The sequence below is a fragment of the Tamandua tetradactyla genome, chromosome 15 (genome assembly GCF_023851605.1).
Source record: "Tamandua tetradactyla isolate mTamTet1 chromosome 15, mTamTet1.pri, whole genome shotgun sequence".
Lineage (NCBI taxonomy): Eukaryota > Metazoa > Chordata > Mammalia > Pilosa > Myrmecophagidae > Tamandua > Tamandua tetradactyla.
The window spans coordinates 40,256,884-40,283,596 of NC_135341.1; the positions used below are offsets into that span (position 1 = coordinate 40,256,884).

The window sequence follows — 26,713 nt, forward strand, 5'->3', positions numbered from 1 at the left end:
CCCACTGCATAATGCTGTAATCACAGGCAGTTGAGACATCTTTTCACTTGCCAGTAATCTGAGATTATCCAATATGATGTGAATGTGACTTTCAGGATTGGAGTCTGCAGTCCCCAGGGTTGTGGGTCTGAGTGATCACAAGGTTCCAGGGCTCTAATAGCCCAAAGCGGCTCTCAGCCCTGCTCGGACATCCTCCCCACTCTGCATCTGTGGTAACTCTGGAGGAAGACAAACTTTTGCATGGGGACCCAAACTCTGGGGGATTAGAGAGAGTAGGAAAGTCTCGGTCACTGGTGTAACCTCCTGAGGGTTTTTGGAACCAAGTCCTCTGCAGAGAGTTGTGGTCTTCAAACCACATTCCCTAAGCCACTTTGGAGTGACATTCACCCTTGACTTCTGTCTTTGATATTAAACAGCTTTGGGCCAGCTTCGTACACCTCAGGTAGGCAGGATTGACCCCCACTGGGTTCTGCGTCATTGGGCTTGTGTGGTGTCTCATCTTAACCTAAGACAGAAAACTTAGGGATTTGCTTGGCTTTTTCCAGCTCACTCAAGAAAAACAATTACCATATTGGGTAGGCAAGTAAGGGGGAATGTGTGTATCTGGTGGAAATGGCATCTGATCCATTTTGATAAACTTGTTCATTTCTTAGACTTTCAAAAGTGGGTATAGTTAATTTACCTTCATCCCAAGTATTTTTGAGTTTTCACAGTATTATTTGCAATGTGATTATTAGTGCTCTGTAAAGGCTAAGCTTTAGTTTCTTAAATCTGTTGCCAGTGTGGAAATTAATATATTGAAAAACTGATGAATGCCTGATCTTAAAAGGCAAATAGCTGATTAATTTAAATTTACTAAAACAAAACCAAATAAAACCTTCCTGTTTGCTGTTACCTCACATCAAGATATCATTTCAATTTATAAAACTGTATTTGTTTTATGAAGTATATACCAACACAAAAGGTGTAAGTAGAGACAAAAATACAGAAGTTGACTCTGTTTGAATGAAACTCAGTCATTTAAGGAGAGTGAAGGAAAGAGCCGTTGTTAAGTTCTACATGAGAAATTTGTCATCCAATGAGGCTATATGCCACCCTGGCTAGGATTGTGGATTCATTTCCTAAGGAAAGAACATTTTGGGTTCGATTCCCAATGCCTGCCCATGCGGAAAAAAAAAAAGGAAAGAACATTTTATTGCACATTTATTGATTCAATTAGTAGCCCTCTAATGGCATTGTTTTATATTTTTATCTTGTATTTGAAGTTCTACTAAAATCAATTCAAGTGGAAGTTTTCATATGCAGTTATATAGATGATGAAGTAAAAGACAATGACATTTTATTTATTTTAATTACTCTCAAAGAAGATAATGGGAATTTAAAAAATTAATTTATGGTCTCATATTGACTTTTCTATCGTTAGGTTTTAGAGGAAACATAAAACATTAAAAACGTAAACCCAAAATATTGATTTGGTATATAATTTTAGTGGGATGTGTCTAATTTCCTCTTTTCCCCATTTTTTAATTGGCTGTACTAAGATATGTGAAATATTTATGCCAATTTGTGATTTGTGATAAAGGAAAGATGTATTATGTAGGGTTTAACTGGTATCGATTTAGTACATTGTCATAATCTACCTTCAGATTCAGTCTAAGAAACAAGGAAAGAAAAGTTAGAGGCATTAAATGGAAGAGCACTTAATGGATTAAAAAATTTGTAGTGATTGTGCTGTTGGTTGTTAAACTCTTGGGGCGGGGGGTGGGGGCGATTTCTTCTGAAAGATGTTCAGTAAGAATATCTTAGATCTAGGACATGTCCCTCACCCCGACTGCTGCAGTCAGATCTAGATCTTCAAGAAGATATTTTAAAAGTATTTAAAAAGCAGCAATCCCTGGCCCCTGTGACATTTCCCAGAGGAGCCCACTTCCAACTTTTAGCACTTTCTTCTGGTATTAAGTTCAGATCTTTCTATGTGCTGATGTTTTCTAATTTACCCCGTTTATTGTGTTATTTACAGACTTCATATGGAGATGCTGAAGCCCTAGCTGGTTGGTGGCTGAGTGCTTCCCCCCCATGGGCTCACTGTGATCAAGATCTGGGTTGGGTATTAGCTGTTGCTAGCCAGGCCATTGACAAAATATTCTATTTTTCAAATGCTCCCACTTCTTCCAGTTTACTGGCAAACATGAAACTCCAGTGATATTCAGAGTGACTTCTTATGAGCAAAAAGTCTGATTAAGAAGTGACATTTGCCTATAGACCTGGAGGAGACAACTCTTCGGAAATCTGGGGACAGGTGTTCCAGGAGGACACAACAGCAAATGCGAATATCCTAAGGCAGGAATTTGCTTGGGTGTTCAAGGATGAGCAAGGAACCAAGCATGTATGGGCCAGAAAAAACAAGAGAGGATGCAGTAGTCAATGATGTCAGACAGGGAAGGGGAGGGGCATAGACCTGTAAAGGCTTGTTGGTCATAGTAGGTCTTTTTTTTTTAATTGTAAAATATAATGTATATATAAAGTAAAGAAAGAAAAAAGGCAATAATTTTCAAAGCACATTTCAACAAGTAATTACAGATCAGATCCCAGAGTTTGTCATGGGCTACCATTCCACCACCTTAGATTTTTCCTTCTAGCTGATCCCAAACACTGGGGTCTAGAAGGAATATTTATATAGTGATTCAGTGGCCATTTGTTAAATTCCATTTTATCTGTTATACCTCCTCCCTCTCCTTTGATCCTTCTCCCAATCTATAGGGATCTTTGGGCAATGCCTGTTCTGACTTTTTCATATTGAGAAGGGGTGTCCACATTAAAGGATAAGAGGATGTAATTAGTTGATAACCTTGAAGAGGCTGCTCCCACTTGTTCAGGTCCTAACCCCAGGACCTGTGGTGTGAACCCATTTGTAAACAGGACCTTTGAAGAATTATTCCTTAAACTATGCCCAAACTGAATGAGGGTAGGCTGAAGTCCTTATGAGCAAAGGAAATTGAACATGGAAGAGAAGGCAATAGGGATCAGTGGGATGCAGTGAAGAAGTTGTGGCTGCAGATGTAAATTTGGGCAGAGATAAAGAAGAGAAGAAGCTCAAGGGCAGGGTCTTAAGGCACTTTGAAATTCAGAGGTTGAGGAGAAGAGGAAAAGGCAGTACAGTGGCTGGTCAGCAGAAAATAGGCTTCAAGGAGAAGGAAGTGATCAACTATGTCAAATGCTGCAGATGGGGCAGATAAGATGAAGACTGGGGTATGACCTTTGGAGTTTAGTGAAGTGAAGGTCCTTGAGGTCACCAGTTTCAAAAAAGTGGTGAGGGTTCCTGAAGTGGGTTCAACAGAGAATGGGAAGAAAAGAATTGTGAGTATGATGTAGACAACTCTTTCACAAAATTGTGTTGTAAAGTGGAGTGAAGAAGCAAGGCTGATGGGAGGCATGAAGCTGAGACAGGGTTTTATTTAAGACGGGAGAAATAACTGCATGTTTGTGTGGTGAAGGGGATGACCCACTAGAAGGGAAAATTGATGAAGGAATATTACTGTAGCAATGTCCTTAAGTCAGCAAGAGGATGCGTTTAGTGAACATGGGGAAGGGTTGGCCATGGGTGAGATCTTGGAGAATGAGTCAGAAAGAACAGACGGGAAGGCAGAGTCTACGGAAACTGATGCAAGTAGGAGGTTTAGATGTGGTGTTGGGAGTTAGTGGAAGTTGCCTTCTTTTTCATCTCTGTCCTACATGAAATAGGAGGCAGGGTCAGGAGCTGAGACTGAGGATGGAATAGATGGGGATGGAGGTTTGATTGAAAAGGAGGAAATGTGAAATAGTCATTGAGGGACTTGAGAAAATGAATGGGTCAGGGCCGCAGGGTGTGACTGCCCAGCAACGGTGAGAGGCTCCTGTGGCTAATGGTCATTAATTCAAAGTGATTCCAGTTTGCAAGGCTGTGGGTTTTCCTCCATGCTCATTTATTATGTGGGTACAGTTGCAGAATAGGGGGAGAATTAAATGTAAAGTAAATTAGGGTATGTCCAAGTGAGTATTAGGAACCAAGAGAGGAGCAAGGGAATTGAGGGTATATACTAGGAGGTATTAAAATGAAGAACCATGAAATTTATTTTTATAAATGCTTTTTTGAGGGGTAATTGACAAACAATAAACTACATGTAAAATGTACAATCTGTAAAGCTTTGGCATTTATACACCACTGAAGCCATCACCACAATCAATATAATTGTCATATTCATCCTCCAAAACCTTCCTCATCTCCCTTTGTAATCTTTTCCTTTTACCCCTCCTCAAATCCCAATCCCAGCCAGTCACTGCTTTCTGTCACTGTGGATTGTTTTGCATTTATTACAGTTTTATTTAAATGGAATCACAGGAAAATGTAATTTTCTTTTTCCTAGGAATATTGAGAGTCATTCATGTTGCAGTGTGTATCAGTAGTCCATTCCTTTTTTTTTTCCCCCTGGGATTTTTCGGGGCATCACTCTGGACAAATTTGCAAAATCTCATGCCCTATTCAAGGTTCCATATACTTATGGTGTTCAATTAAACTGTCCATATAAGTTAAATTAGGAAATGCACTATTCAAAATATTAATTTTGTACCAAATAAACATTTTTTGCTTTAGTCTCACACAAAAGTTAAAGTTTTAAAATATGAATTACCATCCATTTTCAACACCCTGCAATACTGACATTCCTTTGTTCTTCCTCAAGCAAAAACATTTTTAAATTTGTACATTTAGTCACTATCATTGTACACCTAGGCATTCCTAGATTATACCATCTCAGTCTTTATCATCTATGCTTCCTTCTGGTTTCATTTGTGCCCCCAGCCCTCCTCCCTCTGTCATTCTCACATTCAGCATTATTGTGCTATAATTAGGTAGTATTGTGTTATCCATTTCTGAGTTTTTACAATCAGTCCTGTTGCACAATCTGTATCCCTTCAGCTCCAATTACCCAATATCTACCCTATTTCTATCTCCTGATGGTCTCTGTTCCCAGTTGAAATTCTCCAAGTTCATTCGTTAATGTTAGTTCATATCAGTGAGACCATACAGTGTTTGTCCTTTTGTTTCTGGCTAATCTTACTCAGCATAATGTCCTCAAGGTCCATCCATATTGTTACATGCTTCATGACTTTATTCTGTCTTACAGCTGCTTAATATTCCATCATATGTATATACCACAGCTTGTTTAGCCACTTGTCTGTAGATGGGTATTTAGGCTGCTTCCATCTCTTGGCAATTATAAATAATGCTGCTGTAAACATTGGTGTGCAAATGTCCATTTGTGTTCTTGCCCTCATATCCTCTGAACAGATATCTAGCAAAGGTATTGCCCAATCATACGGCAATTCTATACTTAGCTTCCTGAGGAACTGCCAAACTGCCTTCTACAGTGGTTGTACCATCCCACCAACAGTGGATAAGTGTGTCTCTTTCTCAACATTCTCTCCATTTCTTGAGATGTATCAAAGGGCACTGTTAGGAAAAATGCTATTGCTATAGTGGGTGAGAAGCTGGAAATAATTTTTTCTTTGTCACATTGGAATATAGGTGAAGCCTAGTCTTGGAACCCAGCTACCTGGTAGGGTCTGGTAGGTAACTTGCCCATAGGAGGTTGGGTCCAGGAAACAGATAGAGGAGGTGGCATGAGTCCAGGCAAGGCAGTTTAGATCTCAAAGTAAACACAAGAACATACCACACAGCAGTGTATGAGACTCTGGCAATGGGTCTAATCTTGTGAGTTCCTCCACTTGGCTAGCTAATACTGGGAGCCCTAAATCCACTGATGTTGGGCAGGGCCGGGAGGAATAAAAAGCCTCACAGGGATCACTGTCCCCACCTGAAGCCAGAGAGACCATTGGAAAACCCTCGCATTTGCACTAGTTAAAATCGGGAAGGCTAAATCTTTCTCCTTCAGTGGCCAATTTTCTCCAAGGATCAATACACATAATTAAGTCAAGTAGATGATCAGTTAACTAGTTTTAATACAGGTGATTTGTTTGTGTTTGTGTGTGTGTGCATATGTGTACTTTGGATGTTTGCCAAACCTCTTTTTATATAGGGATTTCTTAAGAGTAGAGGTTGTTTGTGTCAGCTGACAGTGCTAATTACATCATTTCTATAACATCTGTAACAGTATGAAAATATTTTCTTCCCATGGGAATATCACTTGCTATTTACAATTTCAAAGTGAGTCCAGAGGAATATTTTAAGAAAAAAGACTGCTGAAAAATGTCCCTAAGCCCTTCAAAAGGGGGAAAAGAAGCTCTTACTGTGGTAATGTGGCTTTTACCCTGCATCACAAGGACTTGAGAATCATCCAGGCATGAAGATGGTTTTAGCCCTTTCTCTTAATATTAATGGAAGAGACTCTAGAAGAGCTTTCTCAAGTCATGTTTTTTTGGTAGAAAAGTCACTGAGGAAAGTGGCCCTTTGTTTCCATTTTTTTCCACGGAAGGAGGAATGCTGCCGAATGGGCACATCCAAGCTTCCCCATGACCCTTGGGTAATTCCATTATTACTATTTTATGATGGTCAGAGATTACTGGGAGTTCTCAAAGCTGGAATCCAAATAACAACTATAGCAGCAGCAATGCCAATGCTGGCTTAGCTGGATTGTTGTTGATGTGTAGCACTGAACGTTATAGAATGTGAGGCAACATGTGCCGTCAGGGGCTTAAAGAACTGTAGATGTGGTTGAATCAAACTTCTTTTCATAGGGCAATTGGGATGGTGTAGCAGTCTGTGCCCAATCAGGAGAAAGAAACCTAATGGTAGGTTAAACAGGGGAAGTTTACTGTAAGAGTAACTTATGATAAAACAGTGACTATGAGATAGAAGTAAACTCTCTAGGGCACCTCAGGACTGAGGGAGTGTCCTCAAAACGGACAGACCTCTTCGAGAAGGGGTGATTCAGCCCACCAGTTAGCAGAGAAGTTTGCTGGTTTGGTGAGGCTGGAGCTTGTCTGGAGCTGCTGGGCAAGCAAGCAAGCAAGCCCCTTCAGAATGCAGGCTGGAAGCTGCCGAATACATTGACAGCTTGAAGGTGACGATGGAGGCTCTAGAGGGACCCCTAGGGGCATCCTTCATCACACTGAAGGCCAGGTTGTCTCCTGCAACTTTAACAGTGAATTCCACTTTCCAGTTTTGATGCTGGGGCTGGAATTATTCTCAGTAACCACTAAGTCAACCTCATCTCCTGGTAGGACAATCAGTTTGGCCCCAACAACCACGCTATGGGCCTCAGGGTCCATGTGATCTCCAAAGAGTGAAGCCCTGGACCTCCAGCCCCAGCAACAGTACTGGAGAAAGAGCAAAGCCCTCAGCTCCTGGGGAATCCTTGCCCCACTTCCAAACCCAACACACATAGATCTTCCATCCTTGACCAAGTTCATAACTGAGTCAGTTATCAATTAACTGCCTCTTGGATTCAAGCATTTCTCCATTAAAGTGAGTGTGGCATCAACTTTTCCCAGTAGAGGGCACTGGTGGGGCACTATAGGAGGAAGAGGCTTCCTGTGGGCCAGAGGGAGAGTTGGCTGTGTTATCCATGAGGATAGCAGTGGAGTCTACCCCAGCCCCAGGCCCAGAGGTAATAATGCCTTGGTAACTTTGCAGCCTCAGCCTGGTGGTATTCTGCCAGCACTCCGCTCTTACCATGGAAACCAAAGCTTATTGCTTCCTGTGTGATGGGGTGGGGGGAAGTGGTGGGGGTGGGGTGAGGGGAGTCCATAAAGAGCAGCACTTCTACTGAGAGTCCCTCCTCCATGCACCCACCAGCTCTGGTGGTCTCCTGCCCTACTGGTGCCCAGTTCCCGTCGCATACCCCCACCTCTGGTGCTCACTGCCTGTTCCCAAGATGTGCTCAGTCTAGCTTAGTCACTGAGAAGTCATTCAGTGTCTTCTCTGTGCCATTTGAACTCAGGGCCTATCATCAATGTTATATGCCTGCTCCCCTCCACTCCCCACCTCCATACATGCCCCCAATTCACTGTTGTAAATATTAAGTTGATGTTTCGCCATTATAAAAAGAGCCCTATTGACCTGTGCATCTTTATGCATCTGAAAAAAGCATGGGAATTCAGAGGGGTGGTGTATGGCAGGGCGCCAGCTGTGTGGACCCCACCCCTGTCCCCTACCCCAGCTCCAGCTGGTAGCTGTATCTCACCCAACATCCACCACTCCTGAGGAATGAGGCTGAGCCCTCTCATAACAGTTACTGGCTTTTAACCACACCCTAGCCCTTCTACTAAACTCTTGTAAATGCTCCTAACTTTTGATCGGATAAAAAAACTCTTGTCTATGAAGCATTCATTAGAATGCTAGAACACGTGTGATTTCCTTAAAAAGAGTTATCTTGGCTTTGATACAGCATTCTCTTCAGGTGCTGCTAGATGAGCTGTGACAATCTGCTGGCTTTTTTTTTGGTAGCTTTGCTCTTCCAGTTTCCTTCCTCACTCATTCTCCTGGTATTTGCACATCACATTTAGTCAAGAGCAGGCGACGGGCTTGCAGGGGACCCCACAGCACCTCCCTTTAGCCCAGATTGCGGTTCTAGTCCACCCTTCCCTCTGGTACCAGCAAGTGTCTCTATAGTAGGACTGACCCTCCACTATAAGGTTTATTTAGCATTTATTTAGTATTCATACTGCCAGATGCCTGTTTTTTAAAATAGTCCCCAGAGCCCTGGATCCTGCCTGTCACATGTTTCCTGAGCTGGGCTGAGGAGGGTTTGGAAAGCCTTCTCAGTCTGGAAAGTACCTAAGTCCCTATCTAAGGTGGGCTATCTCATTTTGATACAGGCAATATCTATGTCTGGTGGATTTGAAGGAAACCTACAAAGAATCTTCTTTTGGCACCACGCAGAATATGAACTCATTAAAGGCTCCAAAGCAAAATCAAATCCCTAGACTGAGAAAGGCCCACCAGGGCCAAGGCAGGTCCTGATGGCTGTTTGGGCATCTAGAGGAAAGCAAGACCGGTGTCGTGGCCGGTTGTCAATACTGAGCTTATGATGCAGCTGGGGAGATAAGCCGTCAATGTGGGAAGATATAACATGATAATTCAGAAAATTAGCAACAAGAAGGTACTGAGGTGTGGTAGGACCGCGGAGTCCCCAGCCAGGCTATGTCTGATCAGACCAGGGGTGAAATTTCCCAGGGTGCCTGATGCATAACGTTCCAAAGTCGGGTATTTTATAGGCTGGGGCTGTCTAGATAATTCTCTCCAAATGTCCCTGAACAATCAGCAAATTCCTGTGGCTCAGCATTTTTTTTAAAACTTAGGTTGGTTTAAGAGAATATCAAAGGAAATTGTAATTAATCAAGTCCGTAGATAATTTCGGTAGAAATTTTGGCCAGGAATGACATCTAACTCATCTGTCGTACTGTTTTAGGATCTAAGACTTCCACTACACTTCCCACGGCTGAAGGAGGAGGCGAGGAGGGGCAGGGAGGAAAGTGGAGGGTGGGCGGGGGTGGGGGAAGCGCTCTTCGCCAGTGAGAAGGACTGCGCCTGCGCTCGGGGCAGGTGCCGGGCATCGCACCCAGACCCCTTCCCCCCGCTGACGGCTGCCTGTGCTGTCCATTTCAGGATCAAGGAAGAGTGGAACTTTGTGGCCGAGTGCAGGAGTAAAGGCATCCCCCAGGCCGAATACTGCAAAAATGGTTTTGTAGACACCAACGCGAGGCTTCTGGAAAGGATCGAAAGGCGTTCTCTCACAAGGCACAAAACCCTTTCCAAAGAGAGAGATGAAAGGAGGAGTGCGTTTGTCTTTGAACTTTCGGGAGAGTGCTGGAAGGTAAATCGATAACGTTTCTCTGCCCAGTGCGGCCTGGGGCTGGTGTCCGCTGCCCACCTGAGACCCAGGCACTGGCCTTGGTAGCAGGAATGCTTGTGCCAATAGAGAGCTTTCTGTGCAAGGGATTATCTGCTCCCAGCTGGGTCCTATGACCTCTTCCCCCCCAAACGCAGTATAGCCCTGGGAAGGACACTGCCATCCACTTGCATCCGTCTGAGGCTGAGGAGCTGAACCCCAGGATTGTACAGCCTTTAAGCATGTTGAATTCTGCTGTTTTTTCACTTGACATCTGAGACAATTCTGCCATTTTTTTTTTAATGAACTGAGCCTTTCATTTGTAGAACACCTCTCAGAGGCACTGACTTTGCTGCCTTGTCACAGTACTGTAGAGCTGCAAGGAAACTTCTCCAGACTCTAGTTTATTTTTAGAAGATGTTACATTGGTTTGCTGTCAATAAATGATAGGTGTTGTAGGGAAGAGGTGAGCCTGGCTGTGTATGCTCACCAGGTGTTTGATTTTAACCATATCATGAATTCATGGCAGTTTTGAAATGATTCTGATCTGCCTTTCTGAAATTAATGGCAACTGCAGTGTCTTTGCTTTCTTTTTAAAATGACTGGAGAGCTAGCATGTAAATCTGATGCTCTAACGCATGCTTGCTCCTTGTATGTTTTTGTTTTGTGTGGTGGGAATCACATTTCATTCTTTTTCCATGTGACTATCCAGTTATTGCAGCACCATTTGTTGGAAAAAATTTTTGTGGGTGGGGGAAAAGTGTTTGGGCTGGGGAACAAACCTGGGTCCCCCACATGGTCCTTGTGTTTTTGATAAATAGTATTTTATTTGACCGTGTGCACACTACCACTCAACCTTGACATATCAAGTAATTCGTTTTGATTGATATAACTTAATTCTATTTTAGGAGCTTCCAGATTCGTTGAAGGAGCAGACCCACCTGAAAGAATGGCACATAAACAATACTCTAATTCAATTCATTCCTGCATATATTGAGCTGTTTCAAGCCATGAGAATTCTGGATCTACCAAAAAACCAATTCTTAAGTCTTCCAGCTGAAATTGGTATGTTACTTAGCAGGAGTTTCAAGCCTCTTGTCTGTGGTAAGAAGGTACCAGTTTGGCAGGTAACACTGCACAAACGGTTTCCTCCTCTGCAGTGAATTTAAGTTTGAGGATTTCAGATCTGATAAAGAAAAACATTTAGCCATTAGATGGCAGTAGCACACAAGCTATTTATTAGGGTAGTGCTTTGGCAGATTGCTGAGAGAGGGGAAATTCCTTTCAGAAGACCTTCCAGAAGCTGCAGTGTGAGGGAACCACCAAAAGGGAAACAGGACAAGGAAAAGTCTTGGAGGAGATGGGAAACTGAAGAGGAGAGCTAGGCAATGCTGCAGAATTAGCATGGTGGGAGTCTCTGGGCTAGAGAACTCCAAGGGGCAGAAATGGCTTTGGGTCTTAGAACTATAGGGCTTATCTTATCTATGACTAGCAGATGTTGGGTGCAGCTTCATGGAGTATGCAAAGCAGACCAGCTCCAGTGGCTAAGAATTGCTTATTTGTACTACTTTTTTTTTTTTTAATTTTAAATTTTATTTTATTTATTAAACATACCAACATTCAAACACAAACATTCTTATCATATGATCATTCCATTCTACATATATAATCAGTAACTCACAATATCATCACATAGTTGTTAGTCATCATCATGATCATTTCTTAGAACATTTGCATCAATTCAGAAAAATAAGTGAAAAAAAAAAAACAGAAAAAAAATTCATACATACCATACCCCTTACTTCTCCCTTTCATCAATCACTAGCATTTTAGTCTACTAAATTTGTTTTAACGTTTGTTCCCCCTCTTATTTATTTATTTTTAATCCATATGTTTTACTCATCTGCCGATAAGGTAGATAAAAGGAGCATCAGACAATCACAGAGTCACATTGTGGACACTATATCATTACACAGTCATCTTGAAGAAACATGGCTACTGGAACACAGCTCTACATTTTCAAGCAGTTCCCTCCAGCCTCTCTGTTATGCCTTAACTAGAAAGGTGATATCTATATTATGCTTAAGAATAAACTCTAGGATAACTCTGTTTGGAATCTCTTAGCCACTGACACTTTATTTTGTCTCATTTCGCTCTTCCCCCTTTTGGTTGAGAAAGTTTTCTCAATCCCTTGATGCTGAGTCCCAGCTCACTCCACAATTTCTGTTCCATGTTGTTAGGAAGGTCCACGCCCCTGGAGTCATGTCCTATGTAGAGAGGAGGAGGGCAGTGAGTTTGCTTGTGTTGGCTGAGAGAGATGCCACATCTGAGCAACAAAAGAGGTTCTCTTGGGGGTGACTCTTAGGTCTAATTTTTTAAAAAAAATTATTAATAAAACCAATCAACATGCAGCATGAACAGTCTTTTTTTTTTCATCACATAGTTGTATATTGTCATCATGAGCATTCTTAGGCATAATTTTTTTTTTTAATTTTTTAATTAACGGAAAGAAAAAAAAAGAAATTAACACAACATTTAGAAATCATACCATTCTACATATGCACTCAGTAATTCTTAACATCATCACATAGATGCATGATCATTGTTTCTTAGTACATTTGCATCGGTTTAGAGGAACTAGCAACACAACAGAAAAAGATATAAAATGTTAATATAAAGAAAAGAAATAAAAGTAGTAATAATAGTAAAAAAACAACAACAACAAACAAACCAACAAGCAAACAAAAACAAAAAAAACCCTATAGCTCAGATGCAGCTTCATTCAGTATTTTAACATGATTACTTTACAATTAGGTATTATTGTGCTGTCCATTTTTGAGCTTTTGTATCTAGTCCTGTTGCACAGTCTGTATCCCTTCAGCTTCAATTACCCATTGTCTTACCCTGTTTCTAACTCCTGCTGAACTCTGTTACCAATGACATATTTCAAGTTTATTCTCGAATGTCCGTTCACATCAGTGGGACCATACAGTATTTGTCCTTTAGTTTTTGGCTGGATTCACTCAGCATAATATTCTCTAGGTCCATCCATGTTATTACATGGTTCATAAGTTTATCTTGTCTTAAAGCTGCATAATATTCCATCGTATGTATATACCACAGTTTGTTTAGCCACTCTTCTGTTGATGGAGATTTTGGCTGTTTCCATCTCTTTGCAATTGTAAATAACGCTGCTATAAACATTGGTGTGCAAATGTCCGTTTGTGTCTTTGCCCTTAAGTCCTTTGAGTAGATACCTAGCAATGGTATTGCTGGGTCGTATGGCAATTCTATATTCAGCTTTTTGAGGAACCGCCAAACTGCCTTCCACAGTGGTTGCACCCTTTGACATTCCCACCAACAGTGGATAAGTGTGCCTCTTTCTCCGCATCCTCTCCAGCACTTGTCATTTTCTGTTTTGTTGATAATGGCCATTCTGGTGGGTGTGAGATGAAATCTCATTGTGGTTTTGATTTGCATTTCTCTAATGGCCAGGGACATTGAGCATCTCTTCATGTGCCTCTTGGCCATCCGTATTTCTTCTTCTGGTAGGTGTCTGTTTAAGTCTTTTTCCCATTTTGTAATTGGGTTGGCTGTCTTTTTGTTGTTGAGTTGAACAATCTCTTTATAAATTCTGGATACTAGACCTTTATCTGATATGTCGTTTCCAAATATTGTCTCCCATTGTGTAGGCTGTCTTTCTACTTTCTTGATGAAGTTCTTTGATGCACAAAAGTGTTTAATTTTGAGGAGCTCCCATTTATTTATTTCCTTCTTCAGTGTTCTTGCTTTAGGTTTAAGGTCCATAAAACCGCCTCCAGTTGTAAGATCCATAAGATATCTCCCAACATTTTCCTCTAACTGTTTTATGGTCTTAGACCTAATGTTTAGATCTTTGATCCATTTTGAGTTAACTTTTGTATAGGGTGTGAGAGATGGGTCTTCTTTCATTCTTTTGCATATGGATATCCAGTTCTCTAGGCACCATTTATTGAAGAGACTGTTCTGTCCCAGGTGAGTTGGCTTGACTGCCTTATCAAAGATCAAATGTCCATAGATGAGAGGGTCTATATCTGAGCACTCTATTCGATTCCATTGGTCGATATATCTATCTTTATGCCAATACCATGCTGTTTTGACCACTGTGGCTTCATAATATGCCTTAAAGTCAGGCAGCGCGAGACCTCCAGCTTCGTTTTTTTTCCTCAAGATGTTTTTAGCAATTCAGGTCCCCCTGCCCTTCCAGATGAATTTGCTTATTGGTTTTTCTATTTCTGAAAAATAAGTTGTTGGGATTTTGATTGGTATTGCATTGAATCTGTAAATCAATTTAGGTAGGATTGACATCTTAACTATATTTAGTCTTCCAATCCATGAACATGGTATGCCCTTCCATCTATTTAGGTCTTCTGTGATTTCTTTTAACAGTTTTTTGTAGTTTTCTTTATATAGGTTTTTTGTCTCTTTGGTTAAATTTATTCCTAGGTATTTTATTCTTTTAGTTGCGATTGTAAATGGGATTTGTTTCTTGATTTCCGCCTCAGCTTGTTCATTACTAGTGTATAGAAAAGCTACAGATTTTTGAATGTTGATCTTGTAACCTGCTACTTTGCTGTACTCATTTATTAGCTCTAGTAATTTTGTTGTGGATTTTTCTGGGTTTTCTACATATAGTATCATATCGTCTGCAAACAGTGATAGTTTTACTTCTTCCTTTCCAATTTTGATGCCTTGTATTTCTTTTTCTTGCCTAATTGCTCTGGCTAGAACTTCCAACACAATGTTGAATAATAGTGGTGATAGTGGACATCCTTGTCTTGTTCCTGATCTTAGGGGGAAAGTTTTCAATTTTTCCCCATTGAGGATGATATTAGCTGTGGGTTTTTCATATATTCCCTCTATCATTTTAAGGAAGTTCCCTTGTATTCCTATCTTTTGAAGTGTTTTCAGCAGGAAAGGATGTTGAATCTTGTCAAATGCCTTCTCTGCATCAATTGAGATGATCATGTGATTTTTCTGCTTTGATTTGTTGATATGGTGTATTACATTAATTGATTTTCTTATGTTGAACCATCCTTGCATTCCTGGGATGAATCCTACTTGGTCATGATGTATAATTTTTTTAATGTGTTGTTGGATACGATTTGCTAGAATTTTATTGAGGATTTTTGCATCTGTATTCATTAGAGAGATTGGTCTGTAGTTTTCTTTTTTTGTAATATCTTTGCCTGGTTTTGGTATGAGGGTGATGTTGGCTTCATAGAATGAATTAGGTAGTTTTCCCTCCACTTCGATTATGTTGAAGAGTTTGAGGAGAGTAGGTACTAATTCTTTCTGGAATGTTTGATAGAATTCACATGTGAAGCCGTCTGGTCCTGGACTTTTCTTTTTAGGGAGCTTTTGAATAACTAATTCAATCTCTTTACTTGTGATTGGTTTGTTGAGGTCGTCTATTTCTTCTTGAGTCAAAGTTGGTTGTTCATGTCTTTCCAGGAACCTGTCCATTTCTTCTAAATTGTTGTATTTATTAGCGTAAAGTTGTTCATAGTATCCTGTTATTACCTCCTTTATTTCTGTGAGGTCAGTAATTATGTCTCCTCTTTCATTTCTAATCTTATTTATTTGCATCTTCTCTCTTCTTCTTTTTGTCAATCTTGCTAAGGGCCCATCAATCTTGTTGATTTTCTCATAGAACCAACTTCTGGTCTTATTGATTTTCTCTATTGTTTTCATGTTTTCAATTTCATTTATTTCTGCTCTAATCTTTGTTATTTCTTTCCTTTTGCTTGCTTTGGGATTAGTTTGCTGTTCTTTCTCCAGTTCTTCCAAGTGGACAGTTAATTCCTGCATTTTTGCCTTTTCTTCTTTTCTGATAAAGGCATTTAGGGCAATAAATTTCCCTCTTAGCACTGCCTTTGCTGCGTCCCATAAGTTTTGATATGTTGTGTCTTCATTTTCATTTGCCTCTAGGTATTTACTAATTTCTCTTGCAATTTCTTCTTTGACCCACTTGTTGTTTAAGAGTGTGTTGTTGAGCCTCCATGTATTTATGAATTTTCTGGTACTCCACCTTTTATTGATTTCCAACTTCATTCCTTTATGATCCGAGAAAGTGTTGTGTATGATTTCAATATTTTTAAATTTGTTAAGACTTGCTTTGTGACCCAGCATATGGTCTATCTTTGAGAATGATCCATGAGCACTTGAAAAAAAGGTGTATCCTGCTGTTGTGGGATGTAATGTCCTATAAATGTCTGTTAAGTCAAGTTCATTTATAGTAATATTCAGGTTCTCTATTTCTTTATTGATCCTCTGTGTAGATGTTCTGTCCATTGATGAGAGTGGTGAATTGAAGTCTCCAACTATTATGGTATATGTGTCTATTTCCCTTTTCAGTGTTTGCAGTGTATTCCTCACGTATTTTGGGGCATTCTGGTTCGGTGCGTAAATATTTATGATTGTTATATCTTCTTGCTTAATTGTTCCTTTTAATAGTATATAGTGTCCTTCTTTGTCTCTTTTAACTGTTTTACATTTGAAGTCTAATTTGTTGGATATTAGTATAGCCACTCCTGCTCTTTTCTGGTTGTTATTTGCATGAAATATCTTTTCCCAACCTTTCACTTTCAACCTATATTTATCTTTGGGTCTAAGATGTGTTTCCTGTAGACAGCATATAGAAGGATCCTGTTTTTTAATCCATTCTGCCAGTCTATGTCTTTTAATTGGGGAATTCAGACCATTGACATTTAGAGTTATTACTGTTTGGATAATATTTTCCTCTACCATTTTGCCTTTTGTATTATATATATCATATCTGACTTTCCTTCTTTCTACACTTTTCTCCATGTCTCTCTCTTCTGTCTTTTTGTGTCTGACTCTAGGGCTTCCTTTAGTATTTCTTGCAGAGCTGGTCTCTTGGTTACAAATTCTCTTAGTGACTTTTTGTCTGAGAATGTTTTAATTTCTCCCTCATTTTTGAAGGACAATTTTGCTGGATATAGGAGTCTTGGCTGGCAGTTTTTCTCTTTTAGTAACTTAAATATATCATCCCACTGTCTTCTAGCTTCCATGGTTTCTGCTGAGAAATCTACACATAGCCTTATTGGGTTTCCCTTGTATGTGACGGATTGTTTTTCTCTCGCTGCTTTCAAGATCCTCTCTTTCTCTTTGACCTCTGACATTCTAACTAGTAAGTGTCTTGGGGAACGCCTATTTGTGTCTAATCTCTTTGGGGTGCGCTGCACTTCTTGGATCTGTAATTTTAGGTCTTTCATAAGAGTTGGGAAATTTTCAGTGATAATTTCTTCCATTAGTTTTTCCCCTCCTTTTCCCTTCTCTTCTCCTTCTGGGATACCCACTACACGTATATTTGTACGGTTCACATTGTCCTTGAGTTCCCTGATACCTTGTTCAAATTTTTCCATTCTTTTCCGGATAGTTTCTGTTTCTTTTTGGAATTCAGATGTTTCATCCTCCAAATCACTAATTCTATCTTCTGTTTCTTTAAATCTGTCATTGTAGGTATCCATTGTTTTTTCCATCTTTTCTACTTTATCTTTCACTTCCATAAGTTCTGTGATTTGTTTTTTCAGTTTTTCTATTTCTTCTTTATGTTCAGCCCATGTCTTCTTCATGTCCTCCCTCAATTTATCGATTTCGTTTTTGAAGAGGTTTTCCATTTCTGTTCGTATATTCAGCATTAGTTGTTTCAGCTCCTGTATCTCATTTGAACTATTGGTTTCTTCGTTTGACTGGGCCATATGTTCAATTTTCTGAGCGTGATCCGTTATCTTCTGCTGGCGTCTGGGCATTTAGTCAGATTTCCCTGGGTGTTCGACCCCACAGGTTGAAAGATTTTTCTGTGCAATCTCTGGGTTCTGTTTTTCTTATCCTGCCCAGTAGGTGGCGCTCGTGGCACACGTTTGTCTATGGGTTCCACCAGTGAAAGTTGCTGTGGGTCATTTAACTCTGGAAAATTCTCGCCGTAGGGGAGGTTCGGCAGCCGAAGCGTCTTGGAAGAATGCCAGCCGGCCTGGGGTTCCGAATGCGGGGAGGGTCGCCGGCCGTCGCAGCACAGGAGAGCGTCCGGCCGAATTAGCTAGTCGGCCCGGGGCACCAAGCATGGCGGGAGGGCGCCAGCTGTCGCAGCCCGGGAGAGTGCACTGTTCCCAGCCGACGGGGGAGTCACGTGTTTGGAAGGGATCCCCCGGTCACTGTTCTCCGCAGTCTGGGGATTTCCGACCCAACTATCTCAGTTGTTCCGGGGGGCCTCGTGTGGTGGGGGCACCAGCCGCCGCGGCCTAAGGGGACCGCCTGTCCAATTCTACCAGCTGGCCTGGGAAGGTGGAAGGGAGGGACTCCGGTCGCTTGCCGTCCCACCCAGGAAAGCCCGTGCCCCTTGGTGATCTCACCGGAGCTGGTTCTCCCAGATAGTCAGCCGTTCCAGGATGGGGTACGCCGTCCCTTTGATCTCCCTCGTGGCTCCGGGAACTGCTCTGTATTATCTCCTCTCCCCCAGTAGCTGTTCTGGAGGAGGAAAGGTGAGGGCGGCAAGGCTGTCGAGGCTGGTGGCGGAGGAGCCGGTGAAGGCGGGGGAAGAGGGCACCGTGGTGGTTGGAGAGCAGCCGGAGCAGGAGGGGGAGGAGAGGGGAGAAGGAGGGCGGGCGGGTCGGCTGCTGCGGGGCGTGGGCGCCGTGTGGCGGGCCGGCGGAGAAAGAGAGGGGAGAAGGAGGGCGGGCGGGTCGGCTGCTGCGGGGCGTGGGCGCCGCGTGGCGGGCCGGCGGAGAAAGAGAGGGGAGAAGGAGGGCGGGCGGGTCGGCTGCTGCGGGGCGTGGGCGCCGTGTGGCGGGCCGGCGGAGAAAGAGAGGGGAGAAGGAGGGCGGGCGGGTCGGCTGCTGCGGGGCGTGGGCGCCGTGTGGCGGGCCGGCGGAGAAAGAGAGGGGAGAAGGAGGGCGGGCGGGTCGGCTGCTGCGGGGCGTGGGCGCCGCGTGGCGGGCCGGCGGAGAAAGAGAGGGGAGAAGGAGGGCGGGCGGGTCGGCTGCCCTTAGGCATAATTTTAAGTAGGCTTAGCCTATCCTTTGCGGGGTTGGTTAAGTTTCATATAAACAACCCCCAAGATTGGGGGCTTAGCCTATTGCTTTGGTTGTCCCCATTGCTTGTGAAAATATCAAGAATTCTCTACCTGAAGAAGTTGAATTTTCCCCCTTTTTCACCATTCCCCGAAGGGGACTTTTATTTGCACTACTTTTTAAAGCAATTAGATGTGTAATAATTTGAGTTTGGCACTGAAAAGTGTTTTTGGACTAACAGACCCAAGCTACTTTGAAGAAGTAAACAACATACTGGGCCAGTGCCCAGAAGCTGTCTGGCTCATTTATAAAACCATCCCCTTATTGTCCCAGAAGGTCACTTGGTAGGGTTGATTCACACTTCCCAGAGCTGTTCATTTGCAGTGATGCCTTTGGCAGTGCATAATTTAGCAAACAGACAAACATTTGCCAATTGCTCAGAAACTTAGAAGTCTTAGGAGTGAGTGAGGCAATGTTTAGGAACTTTATGGCTGTTTTTTTCTTTTTTAAGAATCTGTATTGTTTCTGTATATTAATTCACTGATAAGTTTAGTTTAGCCTGCCATTAAAATTTTTTTTAAATTGTGTAGTATAACATATATATATAAAGCAAAGAAAGAAAAAAGCAATAATTTTCAAAGCACTTTTCAGCAAGTAGTTACAGGACATATCCCAGAGTTTGTCATGGGCTACCATACCATCATCTCAGAGTTTTCCTTCTAGCTGCTCCAGAACATTGGAGGCTAGAAGGAATAAGTATTTTTTAAATCATCACAATCAACTGTTTGTGTGTGTGTGGAAAATAGCATACATACAAAAAAAAAAGCAATAAATTTCAAAGCACAGCACAACAATTAGTTGTAGAACAGATTTCAGAGTTTGGTATGAGTTGCAAGTCCATAATTTTAGGTTTTTATTCTAGCTGATCTAAGATACTGGAGACTAAAAAATATCAATTTAATGATTCCGCAATCATATTTGTTTGTTAAACCCTACCTTCTCTGTATAACTCTGCTATCAAGTTTGATCTTTCTATCCCGCTCTCTAGGGGTATTTGGGCTATGGCCATTCTAACTTTTTCATGTTGGAAGGGGCTACCAGTAATATGAGGTAAGGAGATGGAACTAGCTGATGTTCTGGAGAGACTGGTCCCTCTAGGTTTCAGGACTTATCTGGTCCAGAGACCCATCTGGAGGTTGTAGGTTTCTGGACAGTTACCCTAGTACATGGAACCTTTGTAGAATCATATATATTGCTCTACGTTTTCCTTAGGATTAACTTGACTGGTTTTGGTTGGGGTTTGGCAAGTTCTGGTAGGTAGCAATGTCTAACTGAAGCTTTTGTAAGTGACCTCCGGAGTAGCCTCTTGACTCTATTTGAAATCTTTCAGCCACTAATATTTTACTTGTTACACTTCTTTTCCTCCTTTTGGTTAGGATGGCATTGCTGATCTCATGGTGCCAGGGCCGGACTCATTGTTGGGAGTCATGTTCCTTGCTGCCAGGGAGACTTTCAACCCTGGATGTCGTGTTCCATGTAAGGAAGAGGGCAATGATTTCACTTAAACAGAGTTTGGCTTCGAGAGAGTGAGGTCACATCTGAGCAACAAAAGAGGTCCTCCAGAAGTAACTCTAAGGCACATCTATAGGTAGGCTAAGCTTCTCCACTACAAACATAAGCTTCAAAAGAGCAAGACTCAAGATTAAGGGCTTGGCCTATTGATTTGGGTGTCCCTAATGTTTGACCCAGTGTTAGGGTTTTCCCTGGTGGTAAAGTTTAATATTCCATATTTTTTCTCCTATTCCTCAAGGGACTTTGCCAATACTTTTGGATTATGTGCTTAATATATTCTAGGATATACCCAGGCATTACATTAAACTATATTGGATTAAAGGCCCTCATTGTTATTTTGGGCTCCCTGTGTTTTGATTAATGAGCCTACCCAGACAAGTTGAGGTAGATTATGTGCTACAGAAAATTTAGGTTCTGGACAAAATAAAATTTTCTTCCTTTGGTCTCAGAGAGTAGGTGAGGTTCTAAAATATAGATAATGTCTTCCTTACCTCTGAATTACCTTAATCCCAACCTGATTGGCTTCATTATTATCTCTAAGTACCATGTTATACATATATAAAACGCCTCTCAAAATCCAGAAATAATAATTACTGCTTTGGACTAAATGTGACTGCTGTAAGAGCTTACAATCTAGGCCCCTATTTTCTCATAAGCATTTTCTGAAGGAAACCATACAATAATTGCCCCTTTGTTTCTGGCTTATTTTGCCTCACCCAATGTCCCACAGGTTCATTCACATCATTACATGCCTCACGACTTTGTTCTTTTTTGTAGCAGCGCAATATTCGAACATATGTATACACCGTCATTCGCCAATCTACTTCTCAGTCACTGCATCCTTCAGCCACCTCCTTTCTTTAGGCATCATGTATAATGCCTGAAGTCCACAGAACATCAACACTCTCAATTTTAGATAATTCCATTGTTTCCAAGAGAAAGATAATCTATAAACACACCCTCACCAAATGGAAAATCTAAACTTCCCCTTAATTCTTGTCCCTTCCACCATTATTTACAGCTGGTGTTGCTGTGGAACTGCTAATGTTTTCCTATTAAGCATAGCCCATAGCATGCAATAGCAGTTTTCCCCCTGTACCCTGAACTTAAACCACTCTTTGTACAAGAATCATACCTTTGAAGTAGTTCTTGCAAGAACTTACTAATATTTGTAGTGTTAATCAGTGGGACACATAGGTCTATACAACCCCTTTCAATCCTGTTCACCTTAAATATGGTAATATTACTTATAAACCCACTAGTGAACTGCTTTCACGTCTCTCTATTCCGTTACCTTTGAGTTCAACCACATTAGCTAACCATTCACCCATCTCTAGCTTCTATGTATCTCTAAGTCCCCTATATTCTGTATTATAAGCCTGCGATTTTACATTTACCATGGTCATAAAAGTGGAATCATACAGTATCTATCCTTTTGTGTCTTGCTTATTTCACTCTGCATTATGTCCTCAAGGCTCATCCATCTTGTCATGTGTATCAGGATGTCATTTCGTCTTACTACTGCATAATATTACGTCATATGTATATACCACATTTTGTTAATCCATTCGTCTGTTGATGGGCATTTGGATTGTTTCCATCTTTTGGTGCCCTGAAGAACTTTAAACATCCAGATGTCCAGGCCCCACTGCAGTCCAATTCCATCAGAATCTCTGGGCCTGAGGTTCAGGCACTGGTGTTTTTGCAGCTCTGGAGATGATTACTGTTGCAGCCAGAGTTGAGAACTACTTGGCAAGGGAGTAAGGATGACATTCGGTGTACTTAAAGGAAGGAGAAGAGAATGAAAAGTGAGGGGCATCCTGGAAGATCAGTGTGTGATATGAGGCACTCAGTATACTCTCTCTGTTCTTCAGTTTTCTCATCTGTCAAGTGGGGTATCAAAATGTACTTTCTTTATTTGGTTGTTGGGAGGATTAGATAAGATTAGAAGCACCAAAATGCTGGGCATATAGTTGTTATGATTATTCCAAGATATGCAAAGCTATTTGGAAGCGTGATACATCCTCATGCCCACATGCATAGCAGAACAATGAAATTTAAAGTCAAATGCTTCTAGTAAGTATTGTTGATGGTTTCCTGGGTATCACCATTATACACACACCTGTATTCTTCTACAGATCTGCACTGTCACTATGTTTACTTATGTGTAACTGTGCATGTTAAATGTAATTATACAAATGGCCTTACGCTCTTCTCTTCAGTCTCTGCCTGGCATGTTTCCCTTGATCATCCCATTAGGATGGAGATAGACTGGATCTGTTTTCTGGATCTTCCATTCACTAAGGGACACTGGGCAAATCTCAGTTTTCTCATCTGTAAAATGGAGACAGTAATAGTACCTACCTGGTGGGGTTGCTGTGAGAATTAGATGAGATAATGCAAAGACAGCACTTGGAACAGGTAAACTTCCAACATTTGATGATAGTCGTTGTTATATTATTTATGCTAGAGTTATTTTTCAATATCAAAATGTTCAAACCGCCATGTTCTCCTTAAGGACTGAATGACAATTATGGCATAATTTATTTAACTTGTTCTTCAAAACATTTAAATTAAATTTAGTGAATTGAATACTGGTCCACGATTCAGAAAATGCACAATCTACTCTAGTCTTGAGTTAGACTTAATATCTTTATCTTAATTTCTTTGGATATTAGTATCATTGTTTGTATGATAAGGCATCATATCATTATCTTTGAAATAATTGCCAGCTCTAAAATTCTCTAATTGAAATTTTTTATATGTGTCAACCTGTGAGAGGGAAGGTGACAAAAAAATCTCAGATGCTTTGACCACTCTATACTGGGTTTAAATCGTATATATTTTACCCAACTTGTCATTTAGAGTGTATTTCAAGTCAACTTCATGTAATTCATCCAAATACAACCACGACTTAGGCAGGAAAGATAATTCTCTTCACAATTATCTTTTTTGTTCAGGAATGTAGCCACAATTTGGAGATTTCTATGACAGATGAGTCTCAAAGTTTTCATTGTTACATGGGGCATTCTTAACAAAATTAATAACAAAATAATAAAGAGAGATGCTCTTAGATTTAGGTGGTTTTTAAATCCGTATTTTCTTTTAGCAAATTATTTTCCTCAGTACTTGTTTCTTGGACACTGTTTGGATTATCAACTTGGCTATTTTGAATACGTCTTCTTTCTTTCCAGACATAAGTACTGTGGACATCTAGAATAATTGTTCTCAATATGCTGCAAGATGAAAAAAATTAAAAACCTATTGATTTAGGGTATGTTCTCTACAAACTAGAGATAAATGAAAAAATATTCAACTACAGATCCATGTGATAGCCAAGCAGGAGTGAGGAGCATGGGGCTGGCCAAAGGACTTCTAATTCTTCTATGTTGAGCAGTTGTATTTTGTAAAGGAAGTTGGCTTTGATCTCTTATATGTTGTCTAATAGAGGTGTCTGTGGACTGGTGAAGGGAGAAGGCTGGGAGGATCCATCAACAGACAGGGTTTATTCTTTTTCTCATTATTGGGACAATTATTTTATTTATTTATTTTTTTGATGCATGGTCCGGGAATTGAACCCAAGTCTCCCGCATGGAAGGCGAGCATTCCACCAGTGAACCACCTGTGCACCCTCGGGACAATTATTTTTAACTTTCAACATCAAGGAATTAAAAATGGCACTGAGTGGCCCTCTTAACTCTTTTGTGAAACTCCCAGAGAATTATCAGCATATGAATGTAAAATAGCTAATTATTGAAATCATTAAAAAAATTTTTATCCAAATATGTAAAAAATAAGTATGGTCATTTCTTACACTGTTCCTTGGGTCCTAGAAACCAGAGTCCTCTAGACAGTTGTGCCACAATTGGATTGTAGGTCTGTTTGTTGGAAGTTCGTTTGGTCTGAGGGCTTTGGAAGGACAAATGCCGTCCCCTGTAAACAAGCATCAGAGACCCCGATCGGCCCCATGTCAAGCCTAATTCCTAAACAAGGTGGTGTCCACATCATTAATATTATCTAGCAAATATTATCAGAGATAGCCCTGCCTTAAATGAACTCACAATGGTTCAAAGACCTAAATATAAGAGCTGTACCATAAACCTCCTAGAAGAAAATATAGGGAAACATCTTTAAAACCTAGTGATAGGTGGAAGCTTCTTGAACTTTATACCCAAAGCATAAGCTATAAAAGAAAAAAATAGATTAAAAAAATAGAATCTAAAGCTTCTGTGCCCCAAAGGAGTTTGTGAAAAAGGTGAGGAGGCAGCCAACTTAATGGGAGAAACTATCTTGTAACCACATACCAGGTAGAAATTTGATATCCTTCACTTCCGGGCCAATATGGTGGCTTATCAATGTGCGTGTTTTAGTTCGTCTTCCAGAACAACTAAATAACCAGAAACAGTACAGAACAGCTCCTGGGGCCATGTCAGTGCCCGAACACACAATGTACCCCAGTCTGGGCTAGCTGGACCTGCTGCGAGTCCCCCCAGAACCATGAGTTCCCCAAGCCATGGCAGCCGGTGCCTCTCCCCCATAGGCTGCTTCTCAGAGGGGAAAGGAAAGAGACTTTACCAGCAGCAGGGGCTGAGCCCAACCAAACGCCAGTTATGGAATTAATTAACAAATTCTGTCTACTGAAAATAGGCCCACAGCTCAGGTGAACCTGATCAAAGTGGAGGTCGCTCATTTTTGCCCTGGCACCAAGGGGTCAGGGCTGATGGAAAAAGAAAAAAAAAAAAAGAAACAGAGGTTTTTGTGGCTCTGTTTCTACAGAGGCTTAACTGCCTTTGGATACAAGCTCATTTGAGGGCTTGTCTGGAGCCTGTGCCTTCCCCAGGGGAGGGGTGAAGCCCAACTCAGGTGGAATCCCTCCCTCAAGGAATTTCAACACCAGGGCTTGGTAATTTGAAGCCATGAAAACCAGTCTACAACCTCTCCTCCGTCTCCACCACACCCCCAACAGGGAGAGTCTGCCAACATTAAAGGTACCACATCATCTTATGCTGGTGGGACCTGCAGGCAGACAAGCACCACCTACTGGGAAGGATAAGAAAAACAGAGCTCAGAGACTTCACAGGAAAGTCTTTCAACCTGCTGGGTCTCACCCTCAGGGAAAACCAATGTAGGTGACTCTTTCTTCCTGATAGGAGGCCAGTTTGGTCTGGGAAAATCTGGCTGGGGTCTATAATGCCTACGTAGACCCTGCTAAGGGTGGGGGGAAAAGGCACCATACAAGCAGGGCAAGAAACAAGAAAACAAGAACCGAAAAATTATCCTCTGTTAAACAAAACCTAAGCTAGAGGTCCAGGAAAAGCTGAACTGAATGTCATAGAACAGAGAGACAATAAATTCATCCAGCAAGAAAACCCTAGGTAAAAGAAGTGAAAGCAATCTCCAGAATAAACTAATTAAGGTAATTAAATGCCTAGATGCCAGCAAAAAATAACAAATCACGTAGGCATTATAGACCCCAGCCAGATTTTCCCAGACCAAAATGGCCTCCTATCAGGAGGAAAGAGTCACCTGCGTTGGTTTTCCCTGAGGGTGAGACCCAGCAAGTTGAAAGACTTTCCTGTGAAGTCTCTGGCTCTGTTTTTCTTATCCTGCCCAGTATGTGGTGCTTGTCTGCCTGCAGGTCCCACCAGCATAAGATGATGTGGTACCTTAAATGTTGGCAGACTCTCCCTGCTGGGGGTGTGGTGGAGATGGAGGAGAGGTTGTAGGCTGGTTTTCATGGCTTCAAATTACCAAGCCCTGGTGTCAAAATTCCTTGAGGGAGGGATTCCACCTGAGTTGGGCTAGGAAACTTGAGGGTATGGCCCAGTCAAAGGAACAAACCAACAATTCAAATGAGATACAGGAGCTGAAACATTTAAATCAGAATATACGAACAGACATGGAAAACCTCATCAAAAATCAAATCAATGAATTGAGGGAGGATATAAAGAAGGCAAGGAATGAACAAAAAGAAGAAATCAAAAGTCTGAAAAAATAAATCACAGAATTTATGGGAATGAAAGGCACGGTAGAAGAGATGAAAAAAGCAATGGAAACCTACAATGGTAGATTTCGAGAAGCAGAACATAGGATTAGTGAACTGGAGGATGGAACATCTGAAATCCGAAAAGAAAAACAAAATATAGGGAAAAAAATGGAAAAATATGAGTAGGGACTCAGGGAATTGAATGACAATATGAAGCGCATGAATATACGTGTTGTGGGTGTCCCAGAAGGAGAATA

The 26,713-nt window shown here is 41.3% G+C and overlaps 1 protein-coding gene across 2 annotated transcripts in view; it reads left to right on the top strand.

Moving 5' to 3' along the window:
- The window catches only part of LRRC2 (leucine rich repeat containing 2), a 60,494-nt gene that overhangs the window by 7,995 nt on the left and 25,786 nt on the right, over nucleotides 1-26,713 (top strand). For both annotated transcript variants that reach the window (XM_077129547.1, XM_077129548.1), the window contains exons 3-4: nucleotides 9,605-9,812; nucleotides 10,736-10,892. In XM_077129547.1, the coding sequence (XP_076985662.1) occupies nucleotides 9,605-9,812; nucleotides 10,736-10,892 (365 nt within the window). The remainder of the gene's footprint in view (nucleotides 1-9,604; nucleotides 9,813-10,735; nucleotides 10,893-26,713) is intronic.